The sequence below is a fragment of the Brachypodium distachyon genome, chromosome 4, assembly GCF_000005505.3.
Source record: "Brachypodium distachyon strain Bd21 chromosome 4, Brachypodium_distachyon_v3.0, whole genome shotgun sequence".
Taxonomy (NCBI): Eukaryota; Viridiplantae; Streptophyta; class Magnoliopsida; order Poales; family Poaceae; genus Brachypodium; species Brachypodium distachyon.
Genome location: NC_016134.3, coordinates 28,102,189 through 28,121,091, shown reverse-complemented (window position 1 = coordinate 28,121,091; position 18,903 = coordinate 28,102,189). Strand labels below are relative to the sequence as shown.

General features: G+C 43.4%; 2 protein-coding genes across 4 annotated transcripts; both read left to right on the top strand.

Annotated features, from left to right (window-relative positions):
* The first annotated feature begins 3,757 nt into the window (after positions 1–3,757).
* LOC112268782 lies at positions 3,758–5,319 on the top strand. Its single transcript, XM_024454891.1, has 2 exons — positions 3,758–5,029; positions 5,151–5,319. Exons 1-2 carry the CDS (start codon positions 4,558–4,560, stop codon positions 5,162–5,164), a joined length of 486 nt encoding a protein of 161 aa, XP_024310659.1. The 5' UTR covers positions 3,758–4,557; the 3' UTR covers positions 5,165–5,319.
* A 972-nt stretch (positions 5,320–6,291) lies between these two features.
* LOC100825147 (protein translocase subunit SECA2, chloroplastic) lies at positions 6,292–18,373 on the top strand. 3 transcript variants are annotated; one of them, XR_001407885.2, is made up of 30 exons: positions 6,299–7,030; positions 7,122–7,191; positions 7,286–7,350; positions 7,444–7,564; positions 7,952–8,043; positions 8,207–8,272; positions 8,499–8,563; positions 8,649–8,736; positions 8,840–8,905; positions 9,001–9,116; positions 9,727–9,817; positions 10,453–10,536; positions 10,654–10,746; positions 10,832–10,927; positions 11,022–11,107; positions 12,883–12,961; positions 13,023–13,136; positions 13,252–13,347; positions 13,422–13,485; positions 13,581–13,870; positions 14,575–14,630; positions 14,744–14,861; positions 14,965–15,045; positions 15,640–15,719; positions 16,325–16,379; positions 16,462–16,531; positions 16,605–16,794; positions 17,011–17,220; positions 17,523–17,597; positions 17,690–17,832. XR_001407885.2 is itself a non-coding variant. In XM_003577702.4 (30 exons), the coding sequence occupies exons 1-30, from the start codon at positions 6,629–6,631 to the stop codon at positions 17,861–17,863; spliced, it is 3,267 nt and encodes a 1,088-aa protein (XP_003577750.2). In that variant the 5' UTR covers positions 6,307–6,628; the 3' UTR covers positions 17,864–18,373. The 3 variants fall into 3 exon arrangements, 1 of the variants encoding a protein (XP_003577750.2); XM_003577702.4 differs by having other exon boundaries at positions 6,307–7,030; positions 17,011–17,134; positions 17,690–18,373; XR_001407886.2 differs by lacking the exons at positions 17,011–17,220; positions 17,523–17,597; positions 17,690–17,832 and having other exon boundaries at positions 6,292–7,030; positions 16,296–16,379; positions 16,605–16,776.
* The last annotated feature ends 530 nt before the right edge of the window (positions 18,374–18,903 follow it).

Here is an 18,903-nt window from a genome sequence, read left to right as displayed (position 1 = left end):
CTAAAACAGCATAAATATTTAGGAACGGGGAATAGCTGCGACTAAAACCACAAGTAGATATTCCGTATTTTAATCAGCTGTGTGACTTTAGGTTCAGACGCATGGAATGGAATGAAGGAAATGTTTGGCCAGTAACATACGTGACACGTATCGACCTTTCCAGAAAGGAACCCAAGTGTACACATTACGTACAAAGTCGATATACGTGTTTCTTTCTCCTCCTTTTTGTAGCAGAAGAGAAAAGGCTACGAGGCCGACCGGCCGGCCCAACAACCAAATTGAACAGCAAGTCTCATGTACACTCCAATTGCCTTATTTCTGCGACGTCTCGTTCTACTCGTGTACGTTACAGACGAGAGTTTTACCTGTCGGTGTGATCGAGGCCAACTTAATTAATCAATGGCGCTCTCCTTTCTGATCAGGTGAACAAGTTTTCTAGGGCTGGCTCTGGCCTGCGTGATCATTTCGATCGTACGTTGTGGAATGTTTTGCCTTTCCCAAAAGCAAAGATTTGGGCATAGGGCAAGGCATCGATTCCTTGGTTGATTCGATACGCCGGCCGGCCGAGAGGTAGATCATGATCGATAAACAAGTTGCTTAACTCAAAACACGTCCGTACACGCAACACATTAATAAACAAGATACGCACATCGATATAGTCCAAGCGATGATCGAGAACACCGACCTCAGATGCACATCATGCGCGAGTGGTGTACGTACGTACAGAGGATAATTTCTAGTGTGACAGTACAACCCTTTCCTTCTCGATGCTGCTAAAATACATACACATATACACTCTTAATATTCACTCCCCAGCGAAGCCTTTCTTTTTTTTCTTAGGGAAGCGGGGGCCTCTCTTCTAGCTTCTTCCTCTTTGAACCTGGACCGTGGACAGACAAACGTACGTACTGCTAGCCCATACATGGCCTGTTTGTTTGGTCTTCTGTTTCAGATTTTAGTGCTTTTAGCAATCTCAAAAACATTTTTTTCGTTTACACATGAAGCTGAGAAGCACCTCCGGACGTACTTCTTCTCAGCTTCATGTATAAACGAGAGAAGTGCTTTTGAAATTGTTAGAAGCACAAGAACTTGAAAAAGACCAAACAAACAGCGTCTTACAAGCGCGTTTGATGATTAAATGAGCAGGTTTTGAACAGAAGCTTAATTAAGTCCTGGAGGCATCGCGTTCCGTGTGCATGGCTGGCGGGAGATGCAGCGTCGACCAGGTTACATCAGCTGGCAGCAAGCCTTTTTCTTAGCCCGCTTAGCTTCCGTGCCCAGATAGACTTTGGCTATACTATAAAAGAGAGCTAGATGATCTGTTATCAAGTGAGAAGAAAGGCAGGTCCAGAATGCCGTTGATAGGCCTAAGTCCCTCACCTAGAGTCATCGTCCGATTCGTCGGAGGAAAATCGGTAACCTAACCTACAGGAGTCGAAAATGAAGTAGGTCCAGGTATGATCAAGCCCCGTCGTGAGCCGGTGCTTGAACCGTGGTTGAGGCTGCCTCTCACATTAGCGAAAAGACCTCCCGGCCGCTAAAAATAAGGCTAGGCTTGCGAGCCCGCCTTCCCTAATGAGAAATAAAACTATAACTATTATAGCCTTGACTATAAGCTGGGAACTCTTTCTGACTAAAGAAAAAAAGGAAGCAAAGCTATATTTCGCTCCAAGCCCTAGGTTTGGCTCACGCCCGGAAACCGATAGTACAAGGGTCGGTGGAGGGGACCCTGAGACCTATGGGATGAGATTATAAGGAGGACTGAGAAGGCAAGACGGATATCAAAGGATTCTATTCGGTCAGGGCGGCTCTTCAAGACGAATGGTATCGATGCACTGCTCTCAGGCGAGATTGAACACGAAAAAGGTGCATCAAGGCGTGAATAAGGAAGAAGTCACCTTTGTCGGTTTTCAAATTGAGGACCAACTGTGCTCCGAAAGTGAGAGAAGAGATCTGACTCACCGACATCCACATCAAGAGAAACAGACGAAGCAGCTCAAGCAGAGCTAGAAACGGAAGCCGAAGCAGCATCTTCTTCCTTTTTCCGTACAGAGAAAGGTGCCTTCGCTTATAAGGCCTTTATTTTTTTTATTTGATCAGGATTCCTTAGAATAAATTGGAAGAAAACCGTAGCGAAACGGTTGAACCTTAGCGAAGTATTTTTGGTTCATTACAACCTGATCCTATTCAGAATCGGAGAATAGGAACAATAGGAACGAAGTAGCTCGCCTAAAGAGGAACTACAATGATTCTTTACTTCGGTCAAGAAAGAGCTTTCTCAATAGAGTTGCTTACTACGAAAAGAAAGATGCCCCACTAGTCTGATTAGATGGATCACTAGCCCTTAATCTCAGTCACTGATTCAAGAACGAATACCGAGACAGCCGTTCCCTTGCCGGTCTACTGCCTGATGGCTTTACATCGCTAAAGAATCTGTAATGGACAGCAAGAACTCTGAATCAAGAAAAGTACCAAATCGATTGGAAATGTACGCTCCTGTGGGAGTCGAACCCACCGCATAGGTGCCTTGTTCTACCGAGAGATGAACTAAGGAGCGGCAACCCCTACATCAGTTCTTTGTACCGCCCAGAAGGGCACGAGAGAAAAAAACCAATAAAAGATCAGACGAGACGGAATTGGTAACGTGAACGTCTTTTCGTCTTCTTGCCTGAGTTTCATATAAAAAAACCTGGCTTTCCAAAAAATAAGTACTGATTGAGACAGGCTTTCCCTTTTCTGATGGCTATCCCTAGTCTATTACTTACTTAATTTCTTGTCTACTGGCTGGAAACTTGAAAGGCTTACCACTGGATTGAAGGCAGAAGAACTTTTAGGATTGGCTAGAGGGGAACTATGAACTACTCCCCCAATCCCATTGGCTGCACGGGAACCCGATGTTATTATAAAGTCTTCATTCATTCTGAATCTTTTATAATATCGCTTATTACGGGTATCTTTAGAATTTAATTGACTATATATGTTTCTTTCCATATGAGCTATTCCCTTTGCTTTCAATCTGTCTTGTGCCACTCCAGCTTTCACTCAAGCCATTCTTTGCCTGTCGACCCTCACTCTTCCTCTTGCTTCCTTAGTCTCGAGCATAAAGAAGGCACCGAAAAACCGTCAAGTCTGCTGCCGGGAATCGTTACCCGTCGAGTCCAACGAGTACTGTCGTCTCGTTTGCTCGGTTCGGTAAGAGCCCAACACCTGTTTCAGCCCGTGAACAGTCCTAACGAGCCTAACAATCCGAACAAACGAGCCTCCCGCGCGAGTAGCCCGGTAAACCCGTTGGTTTCTGTGAGCCCGGCCAGCCCAGAAGGAGAAGCCCACTCAGCTGGTTAGCCCATCATAACTCACACGACCTACACCTCAACCAGTGAATCTCACGCCCCCGGTTCCTCTCCACTGCACGCCGCCCGGTTCCTCTCTACCCGTCAGTATCCATAGGCTTGTCAAATATGGAACCACGATTATTAGTGAGTACTTATTTCTTTAAAAAATGGAGTCTTCTTAAACCTGACCACAGCATCACAAGATGCACACAACCCAAACAGTAAATAAATAAATAAAATGTAAGAACACGTATATGACAAAGTTGTCAATGGCGAACTCACATACCACGCCATCATTCATGGAGGACGAACAAACAGATCCTTAAACAAAAATAATTTAAGTCTTACTACTTGCTCCCAAGCCGAGATGCGAAAGTACGCTGGCCAATCCATCTCAAAGGGCACAATGTTGGTATAAATAGTGCCCATTACACCGAGAAAACGAGTCCGTCACCTCCTCCATCAGGCTGTCTCGAGATCAGCAACATACACATTCTAGTTCAGCACGTCCTTGACAAGCAACGTGCCACTCTTCTCTGCTAACCACCATTCATATGGCATGTACTGCTTCTCCCCTTCGGGCAGTTCTAGCTTGATTACCGAGGTGAAAATCCAGCCTGCATTAACATTATTAGCATCCTTGCGTATCTTTTCGTCGTCGTCTTGCCGTGTCCGGATCTCTCCCCGAAGTGACCAGGTAAAGCAACGACATCAACCCGTTGGCCGCGATGCTCAGGAGTGGTGTATGATAAAATCCGATGTTGTTGTCTGTAATTGGGATCGAGGTGTTTGTCGTGGACAAAGACAATTGCCCGGTTTGGATGCTCGCGCTGAGGATGTAATCCCCTGTCGTGCCCCAGACGAACCATCGCACCATGCCACGCCATACAATCGCACTGGACGGCCCAAAATCCATCTAAGGGTGGGGATCATCCACAAGATGAGACCAAGGCCTGCCTGCTCCGCTCCACCTCGTCGTCGACTCGGTGGACGAGAATGAAAGTGTACAATTTGCAAAGTTGTCGGCCCAGGACAACGACAAGCACTTTGAAGGAGGAGGCTAAAGTAGCCCGAGCCGAGCAATGGGTAGCAGTCTGCGTCGTCGGTCAGAATGGCATAGCTTATCTTCGTACTGAAATATACGCAGTTGGGGTTTCGCGGTAGCAATGTCAGGAGGACGGACGTGCCGGCGAGCAGATCGCGAACGGCGAGACGGAGCACGCTTATGTCAGGATTTAACGGGCCTCCGTGCGGTGGAACGAGGCGGACGAGGAGGAAGCCATTGCGTGAGGTGAGAGGCACCACGCGGTCGAAAGGCCCGGCGGCGACGCCCTGGACAAGGGACTCGAGGGACCCGCAGGGAGAAGCCATGGCCGACCGTGGCGACGGGATGAAGACCGGGGAAGGCCGCCCCACGGCCACGGGCGTTACCGTCGGCCACAGATCTTCTCAGTGGTTTGGGCGGAGCTCGACGAAGAACCCGATGACAGAGGACGTGCGGCGGCCAGAGGCGGCGGAGGAAAGAGGGGTCGGCTGCGAGGCGGCTCCACCGCTTGCAGGCCGTGGCGCAGCGGAAGAGGCCGGCCACGTCCGCCGCGCCCACGCGCACGAGGATCTCGAGCACGAGGTCGTCCGGGAGCCTTGCCGCTGCCTGAGGATCTTCCATCTTCTTCCCCAGGGACGATGTGCCGATCAAGGTGCTCGCCATGGGATTTGGATCCATCGGAATTGAATCTTCAGGAGTGGTCCTTTTTGTTTCGAGTTGGCTTGCGGATCGATCTGTTCTTCGTCCTTGACTCCCTCGATCTGTGTATGCAGCGTTTTCAGGATAATGCACGACCAGGCAGAGCAATTTAAAACTAAAGTACACTGGCAAAAGAACCCGTGCAATGCTGCGGAACAACGGAAAGTGTATCAAGCATGAGTCGATGAAAACGAAGTCTGGACATTGATTTTTCGATTGGATTGATTTCCATACTGAGATTGATACCGAGATTTTTTGTTTGGATTCGGATTAATTTCCATACTGAGATGGATACGAAGAATTTTGGATTTCATGCTAAGGAGATTGATTTATTTTAGGACTGTTCGTATTATGTTGTGACAAATTTGGACCGTGGGATAACTTTTGGTAAATCTAAACCGTAGAATTTCTACTACTGAAATCGTGAATAAGGCAGGAGGGAAAAAAAATAAGGGGCATTGACATGTTGATTGTAATTTTAACGAACTTGACCGACCAACACCGACCAACGCGCCCACTCATCACCACCGATTCCAATGTAATATATTGTAATAGATAATAGATAATAGATAGATTAAGTGACTAATATACGGTACTTTTATACATCTATACGCGCACGAAGGGGTATCTTTTAATCTGGACCGTCAATTAACCAACGTCTGAGATCTGCCCGCACTCTCTCTTCCCTCTCTCCCTCTGACAGATGGGCCCCGTCTGTCAGGCCGTCTTCCTCCTGGTGCCCAGCCTTGGCTTCCCGTGGCCGTCAGAGAGAAGTGAGTGATTCATGAGAGATTCTTCGCTGCCCCCTCTTCTTCTTATACCCAGCACCGAGCGCCCTCCTCCCTCTCCCTTATCTCTTCCCCCAACCCCAGCACTCCTCTGTTTCCTCTCCTTCTTTCTTCCCCCACCAAGCAGCTAAGCTTGCAGCGCCACCTCCGAGCTCCCTGGTCCCCGGCGCCTGCATCGCGAGCACCAGCGGACGCGCCGCTCGAAGTTGCGCAAGAAGTAGCGCCTCTCCAGGGAGCAGGCCGCGTTCCTCGAGGCGTGGGCAGGGACTGGCGCGGGTGCGGGGATTGGGGCGAGCGGCGGCGCGGGCACGGGGATGGCGGCGGGCGGCGTCGCGGGCAGGGGCGGGCGCAGGCGCGGGCGCAAGGCCGGATGGCGGCGGGCGTCGCCGCAGGCAGGGTCGGGGCGCGGGTGCAGGAATGGCGGCGAGTGGCGGCGCGGGCGCGGGGAATCGGGGATGGCAAGCGCGGGCGTCAGCTGCAGGGGGGAAAAGAAGAACATGGAGAGGTGGAAGACGACCTGACAGGCGGGCCCGACTGTCAGAGAGAAGGGAGAGCAGAGCTCAGCAGTTGGTTAATTGACGGTCCGAATTAGAAGATACACTTCCAGGAGCGTATAGATGTATAAAAAAACTGTATATTAGTCATTTAATGTTTTTTATTTCCTGATTTCGTCCAAAACGTAAGTTTAAGAACTAACTTGCACATGCTTCTCAAGTCAAGGGACTTTACTCTTTATACTAGCATAAAAAACAATATTCAACCGTATGCCCCAATTTCCTGAGTTGATGGCCCCACATGTAAGCCTTCCTCCCTCCCTCTCCCTGCTCTCTCCGTGGTCTCTCGCTTCCATGGCCACCGCTTCCTCCTCCTCCCTCTCCTCCCATCCCACCTTCCTCCTCCTCCCGGCCCCGGCGCGCCGCCTCTCCCCCAACTCCACGCCCACTCCCCTAGCCAAGCCCCAGAGAAGTACCCGGAAGCCTCCTCCCATCTCCTGCACCGCCGCCACTTCCCCTTCCCCCGCCACCACCACCGCCGCCGCTGCGGCCAAGGGAGGTTCCTGGAGGGACCTATGCAGCCTCAACGCCTGGGTGGTCCGCGACTACCACCGTCTCATCGCCGCCGTCAGCGCGCTCGAGCCGCCGCTTCGGAGGCTTTCCGACGAACAGGTGCCGTGCCGCTCGGAAACACCCTCCCTAGCTAGTCCCCAATTCTTGTTTCCCCCGATTGTTTCTTTTGACGTGGATGGTGCTCGTGCAGCTGAAGGGGAAGACGGAAGAGTTCCGCGCGCGCCTGGGCCGTGGGGAGACTCTCGCTGACGTCCAGGCTGGTGGGTGCTCTTTCCGTTTCTGTCCAGTGCTGCATTGCAAGGTTCCCCAGAGTTGTCATTTGAAAGCATTTGTTGTGTGTTTGATTCTATGCAGAGGCGTTTTCTGTGGTGAGGGAGGCGGCGAGGAGGACGCTCGGCATGCGGCACTTTGATGTTCAGGTATGCTGGCTTTGCTTGGATAGGGGGTGGGGATGTAGTGCAGGAGTTTCCTTGGGGGTGCTTGAGCTTTGTTTCATTATGTGTTTGTGTTAGATTATTGGTGGTGCCGTGCTTCATGATGGGTGCATCGCGGAGATGAAGACTGGTGAAGGGAAAACACTCGTGTCGACTTTGGCAGCTTATCTCAATGCTCTGACAGGGGATGGGGTTCATGGTAATGTTGAGTTTGGATTAGTTTTATTTTCTGGTCAAACATTGCAAATTAAGCTTTACCATTGAATCTATTATACATTCTGCATGGTGTAGCATGAGCACAATGCACATATATGTTCTTCAAACCACCACATTCCCGATTGGAGTTTGTGACAACCATATTAAATAATTTATGCATGAGTAATTATAACTTGTTACTGCTACATGGATTGGTTCTACTTTCTGTTTAATGAGCCCAAAAAGATTGTTATTCCAGGTCGATATTTTGATATTCCCAGATACATTGATCTGATCCGCTTTGGACATTTCCATTGCTAAGCTCTAGTTAGCCATCCATGTCGATGGCCCTATTTCTTCACATTTTATAAGCACTATGACCCTTTTTCAGTGGTGACTGTAAATGATTATTTGGCTCAGCGAGATGCTGAATGGATGGGTCGTGTTCATCGTTTTCTTGGTCTAACTGTCGGTCTCATTCAGGTATTCACACCGTTGAGCATAATGCTGTTGTACTTTTCTAAACCCGCTTATCATTCTGGCTTGTAAACACTGGGTTTTGCCGTTGTTACAGTATTTATAGAAACATATCATCAGAGGCAAAGTATAACTTGCCATCACTATTTCCTCTGTGACATATGCATAGGCGGGTATGAAGTCTGATGAGAGGAGAGCCAACTACAGGTGTGATATTACATACACCAACAACTCGGTAAGATGCTTAGCAGAGCAACTTCAATTAGTTTATCATTTGGCTATTCATCTTCGAGGAGACATTTTTTTCTTCTGGTAACTTGGTACGATATCTGCATAGAGAGTTGGACACTACCTGGGAGTTGTGACCAACATGTATACTTGTTAATAAAACCGTTATCTGCTTATCTTGGTTATGCATTGCAGCATTGTGAATTCCTCTAAAAACTGTTCATAACCAACAGGAGCTTGGATTTGATTATCTTCGTGACAACCTATCACGAAAGAAAGAACAGCTAGTTATGAGATGGTACATTTGAGGCTGTCCTCTCTGACTTTTCAGAATTGTGGTTTTCCTATATTTGTTAATTTCTGTGTAATACATGATCTCATAGGCCAAGGCCCTTCCATTTTGCTATTGTGGATGAAGTCGACTCGGTGCTTATAGATGAAGGAAGAAACCCATTGTTAATAAGTGGAGAGGTTTTTATCGCTAATTCTTCCACTAACCTTATTCCTCCAATGCCATGAATTTCTTGACCCGTCAAATGTATGATATTCATTAGCTTTTCCTGTCTTGTACTAGGATAATCGAGAAGCAGCACGGTATCCAGTTGCTGCCAAAGTTGCAGACCTTCTCATGGAGGGTGCTGTGAGTTTTTTGTATTCGTTGAAACTAAACATTTCAAGGGTTCATGGTTCCTAATATATCGCAGTTAAAGTGATTATATTGATTTATTTCTGCAGCATTATACTGTAGAGCTGAAGGGCAATAATATAGATCTAACAGAGGACGGAGTTTCTTATGCAGAGATGATTCTTGGCACCAATGATCTGTGGGATGAGAATGATCCATGGGCAAGGTACCATCACTGTTGTTTCTTTTATAGCTTTTTGTCTGATGTGGTTAGTTTTCTATATGCAACTATTGGCCGCCAACTAGTCAACCCAGCTTTTGCAATGCAGTTCTGTTAAAGTATTAAAATTGCTTGTCAGCTACCCAGAAGTATCACAATTCTTCCATGGCACTCTTATAAGTTGTCTAGAAGTCATTTTGATGCTTGCCCACTTGTGGACATCCGTTGTCACAGTACACCCAAATGGCTGTTAGGATAGTGTTAAATAACACAGCTGGATGAGAGGTTCAACCAGTGGGATTTTAAACAGCGGGATTTTAAAGGGCTTTGATAATGCTAAGAGGGGTAGAGGACGACCTAAGTTAACATGGGTGGAGGCAGATAAAAGGGACCTAAAAGACTGGAATGTGTCCAAAGATCTGGCTTCCGACAGGGCTGCATGGAAATCTGCAATACATGTGCCTGAACCTTGATTATTTCTTTGTTTTTCTGTTTACTTTTAGTTTCCACAAATTTCTGTTTGGGTTTCATATCTAGCCTACCCCAACTTTCTTGGGACAAAAGGCTTAGTTGTTGTTGTTGTTGACTCTAACCTTAAACTTGTCAAATGCTACAGATTTGTGATGAACGCATTGAAGGCTAAAGAGTTCTACCGCAGGGATGTACAGTACATTATCAGGAATGGAAAAGCTCTCATAATTAACGAGGTGCTCTCTCAATTTCATGTTGTCTTATTTGCCATATATAGTGCCCTAGTATGCCATTACTTTTTAAATAATTGATGGATGGTGACATTCCAGGTTTCCTGTTTGAAAGACCGAACTTGATTGATGTTAAATGCATAGCAAAGTTTCTTCTCTTCTCATTATACAATTTACAAGTACAATGACTGGCATATTGGGTGCAGTAGCACCTTGAGGTGACCAGTGTACCACATCCCTAATTAGCCATCCCAAATGTTTTGGAGAAAACTGGTTTTTTTTTTACAAGATGCATACAACATGCATCTACTACGACTCAAAATTCAGACGTAAATTCAATCCACAGCTCAAGAAACAAAAAATCAGACCGAAAAGTATCAGCAGGATATTCTTCACTTTCTTTTTCAATTTTGTACTATTCATAGCCTGATTTTTTTTGTTCATGAAGCTGCGCATTGAATTGGGTTAGAAATTTTGGGGCATGAATGCATGATAGATATTCAGTTTAGTAACCTGAGAAGGATATGAATGTTTTAACTCGCCTTTATGAACTTTTTCCGAGCTCTATCTCAGATACATTAGATATTCTTGAGCCTATATTTCACACTGCCTGTTTGTCAATTACTATGCTTATTCTCCAGCTAACTGGCCGAGTCGAATCGAAAAGAAGATGGTCTGATGGTATTCATCAAGCAATAGAAGCGAAAGAAGGCCTCAAAATACAGGTCATTATTGCCAATTCATACCTATTGAACTATATATGATTCTATTTGTTAGTTTTGTCATTGTTTGTGAAATTTCATGATGGTTTCTGGGGTGCAATGCTAATTGCAATTCATCAGGCAGATTCAGTAATTGTGGCTCAAATTACGTATCAGTCTCTGTTTAAGCTTTACCCTAAGCTTTCTGGGATGACAGGTACTGCTAAGACAGAGGTATGACATCAACTTGGCACTTCCTGGATAATTTCTTTGTTTATATAATTTATGATCAAATGATATGATCATACTGGTTCTGTAGGAAAAGGAATTTCTGAAGATGTTTAAGATGCCAGTTATCGAGGTGCCCACGAATCTGCCAAATATACGGGTGGACTTGCCTATCCAAGCTTTTGCGGTAAGGCTTCTGAGAAGTGATGCCCAAGAGAGACCCAATTTATTCTTCTTTTTATGATGAAAAAAAGTTTGATGGATACTATTGCTTTCTGTAGACTCTAAGAGGTAAATGGCAATATGTCCGGGAAGAGGTTGAGTCTATGTTTCAATTGGGTCGTCCTGTTTTAGTTGGAACTACAAGGTATATTTTCTTTGCAACCTAGAAGTAGTCTTGTTTGCGCTGCATCGTATACCACTATCACCAAGCTTAACATGGAGCATATTATGTTCAAACATGTGGCTACTGGACCATGGAATATTTACATGCTACAGTTCTTTGGTTGGATGCTGAGAAACCAGATAAGCTAATCCCTCATTCATTCATAATGGCAAGGACAGACTAATAACCTAAAGAGCAAATAACTTATTGCTCATAAGTTTGCCCCTTGTGGGAATATGAGTTGTTTTCTTTGTAGACTTTTTTTTAGAGAACGAGAAGAGCAGTCCCAACTATTCAATAAAATGGTGAGGTGGTGTAGGAATTTTCTGTAAGGAGATCCTCACGTGTATATTCTCAAATTAACAAGGGCAAACATAGATAAGGAATAGAGAAGTCCAAGATAGACACCTCACATGTTTTCTTCTGTAATGTGCGTGCTTGGTTAAGGGCCCTTAGGTTTGATTGAGGTGTCCCTTGATGCAAGGCACCATTGCGGTAGCCAGACCACAATGGCAGGGAGAGGATATAACAAAACTTCGATTAAGTTATTGCTTGCTTGATGACGATAACAATGAGCTCCTAATATAGTGTCTTCTCCTGACAAGTCGACATAAACAATCCAAATAATAACCTGCCTATAAATAAGTTACTGAGCAACTAACTTTATCCTAGGAAACTTGTTAAACTAGTTAGGGAAATACTATATAACTTGGTTGAAAGAACAATCATAGCCCTCATGCATGAATGGTGCATGTGTAATACATTTTGCATGTGGCAATTTCTCCCTTACCTAGCGACAACTTGCCGTCAAGCTGTTGTGGTGGGCTGCTTCCTCAGGAGCACCACACTCCTCACTCGAAGAATGATCACAGTGTCATGTGTGTGAGCTGTGTGAGGCATCCATGTTGGTTGAGGGTGAAGGCGATAAACCATTAGCACGGACTAGCATTGAGGAAGCTTGTGGGATGGTGGCAGCAAGGGTAGACAGTGCGAGGCAGCAGTGGCACCCTTCCCACCATGACATGTGATAGAGGTGGGAGGACGCTACCGTGTTGTCATCTCCCACACGCGTTCCGCCACGCTCCACACCACCACTGAATTACGGTGTCAGCGTCGACTTTGGGAAGATGGCCACGAAACAGCAGCCCCTCTCTTCTTTTGTCACTCCAGTCGAGATGCCGGTAGCAGTGTTGGCACTGGGAGCAGCGATGTCAGAACAAACAGAGGTTCCTGCTACCGGAATGCTGGCAGGGTTGTCCAATTCTGCATTATCTTTCCCAAAGTGCCCTGCATGTCAACCACTGCCTGTCGTCTCATCAGTCGGCCATAATCTTGTCATTTGCTGAGTGGGCACGTACACTAATGTAATTGTGTGCATCGGTATGGACCCTAGGTCTGATGGAGGTGTCCCCAAACCAAGTAGAGTGGGTGTATCATAGGGCCAAGGAGAAGAAATAATCTTTTACCTGATGAACTTTGGTTTGTTTGTTGTCTGCTTGGCAATGATAATGATGACCTCCTTATGAAGTAGACCCTTACAATAACCTAAATAAGTAACATATGAGATACCAAACAATGAATCTATACCGCAGGACTATTTAGGCTGGGAAGAACTGTCAAAATACTCGATGCATGCCATTGCTATAGTACCCCCGCCCCTTGGTACCATTCATACGGATAAACAGTCCATGTTAACAGTAATTTCTGCACTTTGTGTGGTTGCTACATTTGGAAGTAATGGTGTCTACCTGTTGCAGTGTTGAGAGTTCGGAATACTTGTCAGATCTTCTTAAATGCCGTAATATTCCTCACAATGTACTTAATGCGAGGCCAAAGGTATGTAAACTCCTACTTCTTAGTTTAACTCATTCTTCCATGTTTGACTGGTTCCTGGCAGTATGCTGCAAGAGAAGCTGAGATAATTGCACAAGCTGGAAGGAAACATGCAATTACAATTTCAACAAACATGGCTGGCAGAGGAACAGATATCATTTTAGGTGGTAACCCTAAGGTTAGTTTATCTATATATGTGATCTCTTTTCCTCCTAGACCCTTCATAAAATATACTGAAAGCTAGCACAGATGTTTCACCTCACGGCCTGATCATTTTTTTAATTTCTTGCTAGATGCTTGCAAAAGAGATTTTAGAAGATAATATACGTCCATTTCTGACTCATGACATCCCAGATGTTGAAACTGAAGGGGAGTCCACATCCCACAAGGTGGTTCATTTCGCCCTTTTCATCAACTCTAAACTTAGCAGGTGTTTCTCACTGTTCCCTTTTATTTTTGGTAGGGTCTCTCCAAGATAAAACTTGGGCCATCATCGCTAGCCCTGCTTACCAAAGCTGCAATCATGGGTAAGCCAAAGTATTGGAGTATCAATGGTTGCATATTCTATTACCTGTAGCAACTTTTGTTATTTTGTGGTTCACTCATTCACATGTTCTTGTAGCAAAATATGTTCAAAAAAGTGAAAGAAATGAATGGTCTTTTCAAAAGGCAAAATCCACTATTGCGGAGTCTATTGAGATGAGTAATACGATTGGGATGGAGAAACTACAAGAGCGTGTGGCTGAAGTGACTGAGATGTACCCTCTTTGTGATGCAATAGCACTTGCTTACATCACTGTCTTAACGGATTGTGAAATTCATTGTTTGACGGAAGGTGCTGAGGTGAAGGCATTAGGTGGGCTTCATGTAATAGGAACTTCTTTGCATGAATCACGCCGAATAGATAACCAAGTAAGACATACCTGATGCTGCAGGGTATCATCTGTAAGGCGTGATGCATATTCTTTTTTTTATATCAGATGTGATTTGAAACTAAATAAATTTGTAGCTAGCAGGAGTGTGTCTTTGAGCAAACATTTTCAATAAGCTGTTTACCCTGGGGCAAATAAACGTAGAATCAACTGGCACTGAATTAAAAACAGAATCTACCAAGTTCAGATGTTTTATTTTGTTAGTTAGTAGTACATCTTACTGTAAACAAATTTAGTTTTCTATCTATTTGTGTTTCATTTTTTATTTTCTTTCATAGTTTGAATAGTCTGAGAATTCTTCAAAAGCATCACATGCAAACTTTGGCCTCCTTCTTTTGGGCTTAATTTCAGTTTCTCCCAGAAACTGACCCTCCCCCAGCTTTTCCCATAAGCCGAACAATAAATTTGTTTAAGCTTTCAAACTAGTAATCTCATTGCTAGTTTAGAAGCCTAAACGAATTTACTGTTCAGCTTATGTGAGAAGCTGGGGGAGAGGCAGTTTCTGAGAGAAACTGAAATTAAGCCCAAAAGGAGGACTTTGTGCTTTTGATGTAATCTGTTGTCTGTCTGATTGAATTAGTGGAATTTTTCATTTCCTTGGACAAAATGCTTACTGAGGATATAATTCTGTGTCATGGAATGTTTACTGCCACCATGATCTCAAATCATCAACCTTTTCAACAGTTACGTGGTAGGGCTGGGAGACAAGGTGATCCTGGGTCCACACGGTTTATGGTGAGGTATATATGTTCCTGAACATCAATACTTATGCTATACTAAACTATTGTAGGATATAAAGCTCCTTTTACTTACTGAATGTCTGAATTTAAGAGCTCTAACTTTTGTCAACCAGCTTACAAGATGAAATGTTCCGGAAGTTTAATTTGGACACTGAATGGGCCGTGAGGCTTATATCAAGGATAACAAATGATGAAGACATAGCCATCGAGAGCAATGCTGTTGTAAAACAGGTCACATTGCATTTGTTGACTTGCCAAACTTATTTGTCATTTGGCACAGAGTCTATTTGTCTTGTACTTTTTGTTTACACATTTATTACTTTTCAAAATGCAGCTTTTAGGCCTTCAAATCAATGCAGAGAAGTATTATTTCGGCATAAGGAAAAGTCTTGTTGAGTTTGATGAAGTCCTGGAGGTATACATATATTTTTTTCCCAGTCGATATACTTCTATACTATAGTTTTATTCCCTGGCTGTTGTACTAAACTAGATGATACCCCACGTGTTGCCGCGGGACGCTTGCTGAAAACTTTTGGAAATGTTTGCTCATCAAAGAAAATAATAATTAAGGCATGGAATGGAACGGAACGGAATGATCATCTACCGTGTGGCTGTGGAAGCAACTAAGTTATTCTGCCAACAAATGTTGCTACATATTGCTGGTTTTTTATAGGAATAACATAGGCTGGTTTTGTTATCAACAGTGTAGTTAATAACTAGAACTTGTTAGTGTGTCTCTTGATGATGTGGCTTAAGGAAATAGCAGCAGAATTAGCTAGTGGATTGCAACTATTTAGATATAGAAGATTCCAGCTATTAAATTTGTCTTTTTTCTGTATCATATTTTACTGGTCGCAAAAGACTACCATTCATTGTAATGCCCTGTGTTTCATTCATATAAACCATGATGTTTGTACCCGAATGAAAAGGTTGCCCTTTTTGTTGTTCTTAGTCCTTCTGCATTTAATGTAACATATCCTTTGTTTCATGAACTCTGCTTATTTGATAGGTCCAAAGAAAACACGTCTATAGTCTTAGACAGGTGATATTATCAGGTGACTCTGAAAGCTGCAGTGAACAAATTTTCCAGTGAGTTTAACATGCCATCTCTTATCTAGATTTCACGTGTAGTTAGAAAAGAAATTGAACTGAGATGTAATGATCATATTCTAACTTACTGCATTCTTTTGGATCAAATCTTAAGAGTAGAAACACTATGTTCTTACGTGGAAGTGGGGTAACTCCTGTCAGAAGCATATTAGTAAGTAGGGCTGATAATCAGCTTGTTATATCATTAGGATTTATGCTTCAGTTCATTATGTGATGATATTTCATTTTGTGTTTTCTAAGAGTTTGCAAGTTGTTTAGCATGTTTTATGTGAGCATTGATGCTTGCTACTGCTCCCGTGAGCAGAAATTTCTTTGCTTGCATGCTCACTTTTGTTTTGAATGAAAACCACTTTTCCTAGCTTGCCAGTTCAGCCTTATGAGTTCTGGTAAATTTCTTTTAGGAAAGAGGTACCCGTTCCCATCTGATGCTAAAGTGATACTGTCGAATATTCTTCACTTTATCATTATCGTTAGTCAACTATTCATTCTTTATGTATAAAAAAAAATTCATTCTAAATTTTTTAAATCATTTATTACTGAAAGTTTTTTTCCCAGTTACATGCCTTTAGTTGAAATGCTATTAGGTACATGCAAGCTGTAGTCGATGAAGTTATTTTGGGAAATGTTGATGCCCAGAAGGTACTTTGGCTCGCACTGACATATTTCTTTCTAGAATGTTTTTTGGTGCTTTGTCAGTTGTTCAAATTACATTTTATTTCAGCCACCTAAAACATGGAATTTGGCAAAGCTTTTGGATGAGTTTATCAGTCTAGGCGGGAATTTTCTGACCGGTAATAAGCCTAAATTCATAGTGAGTTCACGTTCTTCTGCAGTTAACTCTTCTGACTTTGAGATGCTCTGCAGAAACATTCAAGGAGATACAAGAGGAAGACCTACAATTATCTGTTGAGCAAATACTTGAATATGCCTCTTTAGAGACTGATAATTTTTCTCTCCCAAACATGCCTGTACCACCTAATGCATTCAGAGGAATCCGTAAGAAAATATCTTCAGTAAAGCGGTGGTTCGCCATTTGTGTTGATGATTCATCAAAGTAAGCTGTGATACTCCCTCTGTCCAACAAAAGATGTCTCAACTTTGACCAAATTTGAATGCATCTATACACTAAGTCATGTCTAGATACATCCAAATTTTGACAAACTTGAGACATACTTTGTTGGACGGAGGAAGTATATGTTTTTTTTCTGGACATGGAGTTACACATTCATCTACAATTTCTCTATACTCCATTTTTGTGATAAAAATCCAGGAAAGGGAGATATACAAACACTGTCAATCTACTTCGGAAATATTTTGGGGATTTTCTAATAGCTACCTACCTTGATGTGCTGCAAGAGTCTCGTTATCATGATGCCTACATTAGGGGAATTGAGGTTTGCTTCTCTTACGAATTCGTTATCGTGGTCTTCTCAGGAAATAATGCCCCACTGAAACCTATCTGTACTGTGTGGAGGTCAAGGTCATAATCTATCTTGAGTACTTTGCAAGTGATGTTGTAATCTGCACTGCATTTACTTATGTTCTCATTTCGAGTTCCGGTACATAGTACCATGTGAAAAGTGGTTTATGAAATTGTACTCTTTTAGAAACTAGCATATGATAAAAATAAAAATGAGGGATCTTGATTGTGGCCTCATGGGAATGCATAATAAATGGTTAGTTGGTGTTACTGGACAAGTTATATGTGCGGTCATGATTATATTATCTTTTTCTCAAGTCAAAGATATTAGTCATGTAATCTTAAACTCTGTTGAATTGAAGAGGGAAGTACTTCTGAAGACACTTGATGCTCTGTGGAAGGACCATTTGGTTAACATGAACAAGCTTAGTTCTGCGGTAATTTCAGTATTTCCCTTTAGATGTCCTGTCTCCTCTTGGATTGCCTTCTTTTTTTTGTCATCAACTCACATTTTATAATTTTTTGCTAGGTGAATGTTCGGAGCTTTGGGCATAGAAATCCTCTAGAGGAGTATAAGATTGATGGCTGTCGGTTTTTCATCTCAATGCTGAATACCACACGGCGACTGACAGTGGAATCTCTACTCCATTACTGGTCATCTCCAATGGAATCTGAAGAGATTTTCAACACTGCGGACGGATAACTGAAAAACATCAATATTATGAAAATTATCTTCCTGAAGAGACTACTACTCATTCATGGCTGTTCATCAGATGCAATAACCTATTACTCGAACTTGTCTTCAGTCAAGATCAGCATCTTTATTCCTCATCAACAGAGAAGTTTCTAACACAAGCTTGTCTCATATGGCAGCCACCCACATTAGGCTTTCACATGGGGGCCTTCCCTAACTGTCTTGGACTGTCTTAGATAAGATAGACACCACCATTCTTTAGTACTCCACAGTAGATTACTCCAGGGATATGAGTTTTGACACCTCTCAGCTGATTATACATGTCGTTTGCACAATAGTGTTGCCTGTACCACACCATGTAATTTTTTTGACCTATGCTCACATCTCAATGCAAATCCAGGATCCGAGGATTGGATCCAGCTGATTATACATGAAGTTTGCACAATATTGTTGCGTGAAACAATTTCTTGAACCACTGCTTGATTGCCTGTTAGAACTTTGAAGCAAAATACTTCGCGACATGGTGTTGCCCTTATCATAATTGCTGTCCATTCACCTTTCTTGTGAGTGAAATGTTTGCCAACCAATGTCTGAATTTCAAGTAGCGAGGCACTAAGGCCTAAGACCTCTCACTTGCTTATCTCTTGTCAAATAGGGATTGCACGTGGAATTGTGTGTGGACAAGGAACTCTTGAGCTACTGCTAGTGGCAGCATTTTGACATTGTGAAGGTTTTTCCTTTTCAAGATGATGACAAGCCAATCAAACCCATGGCAGATTTTTCAACTCTCCAAGAATCTGTTCATACTTCCATCAGAGATCCAGTCTGAACAATGATATCGACAAAGTGATATTCTGGATGTATTACGCATTGCGAACTGGCAAAGCTGCAAACAAGTATAATACGGTTGGTATAAGTTATGCTGCATGATTGTGATGATGAATTTTTGTTCTGTTCTGCTATGTTCTATACATTTCTTGGATCTTTTGGGTGTAGCCATCAGGCATGTGTCTGTATTGTACTCCATATAAAATTATGATAACAGAGTA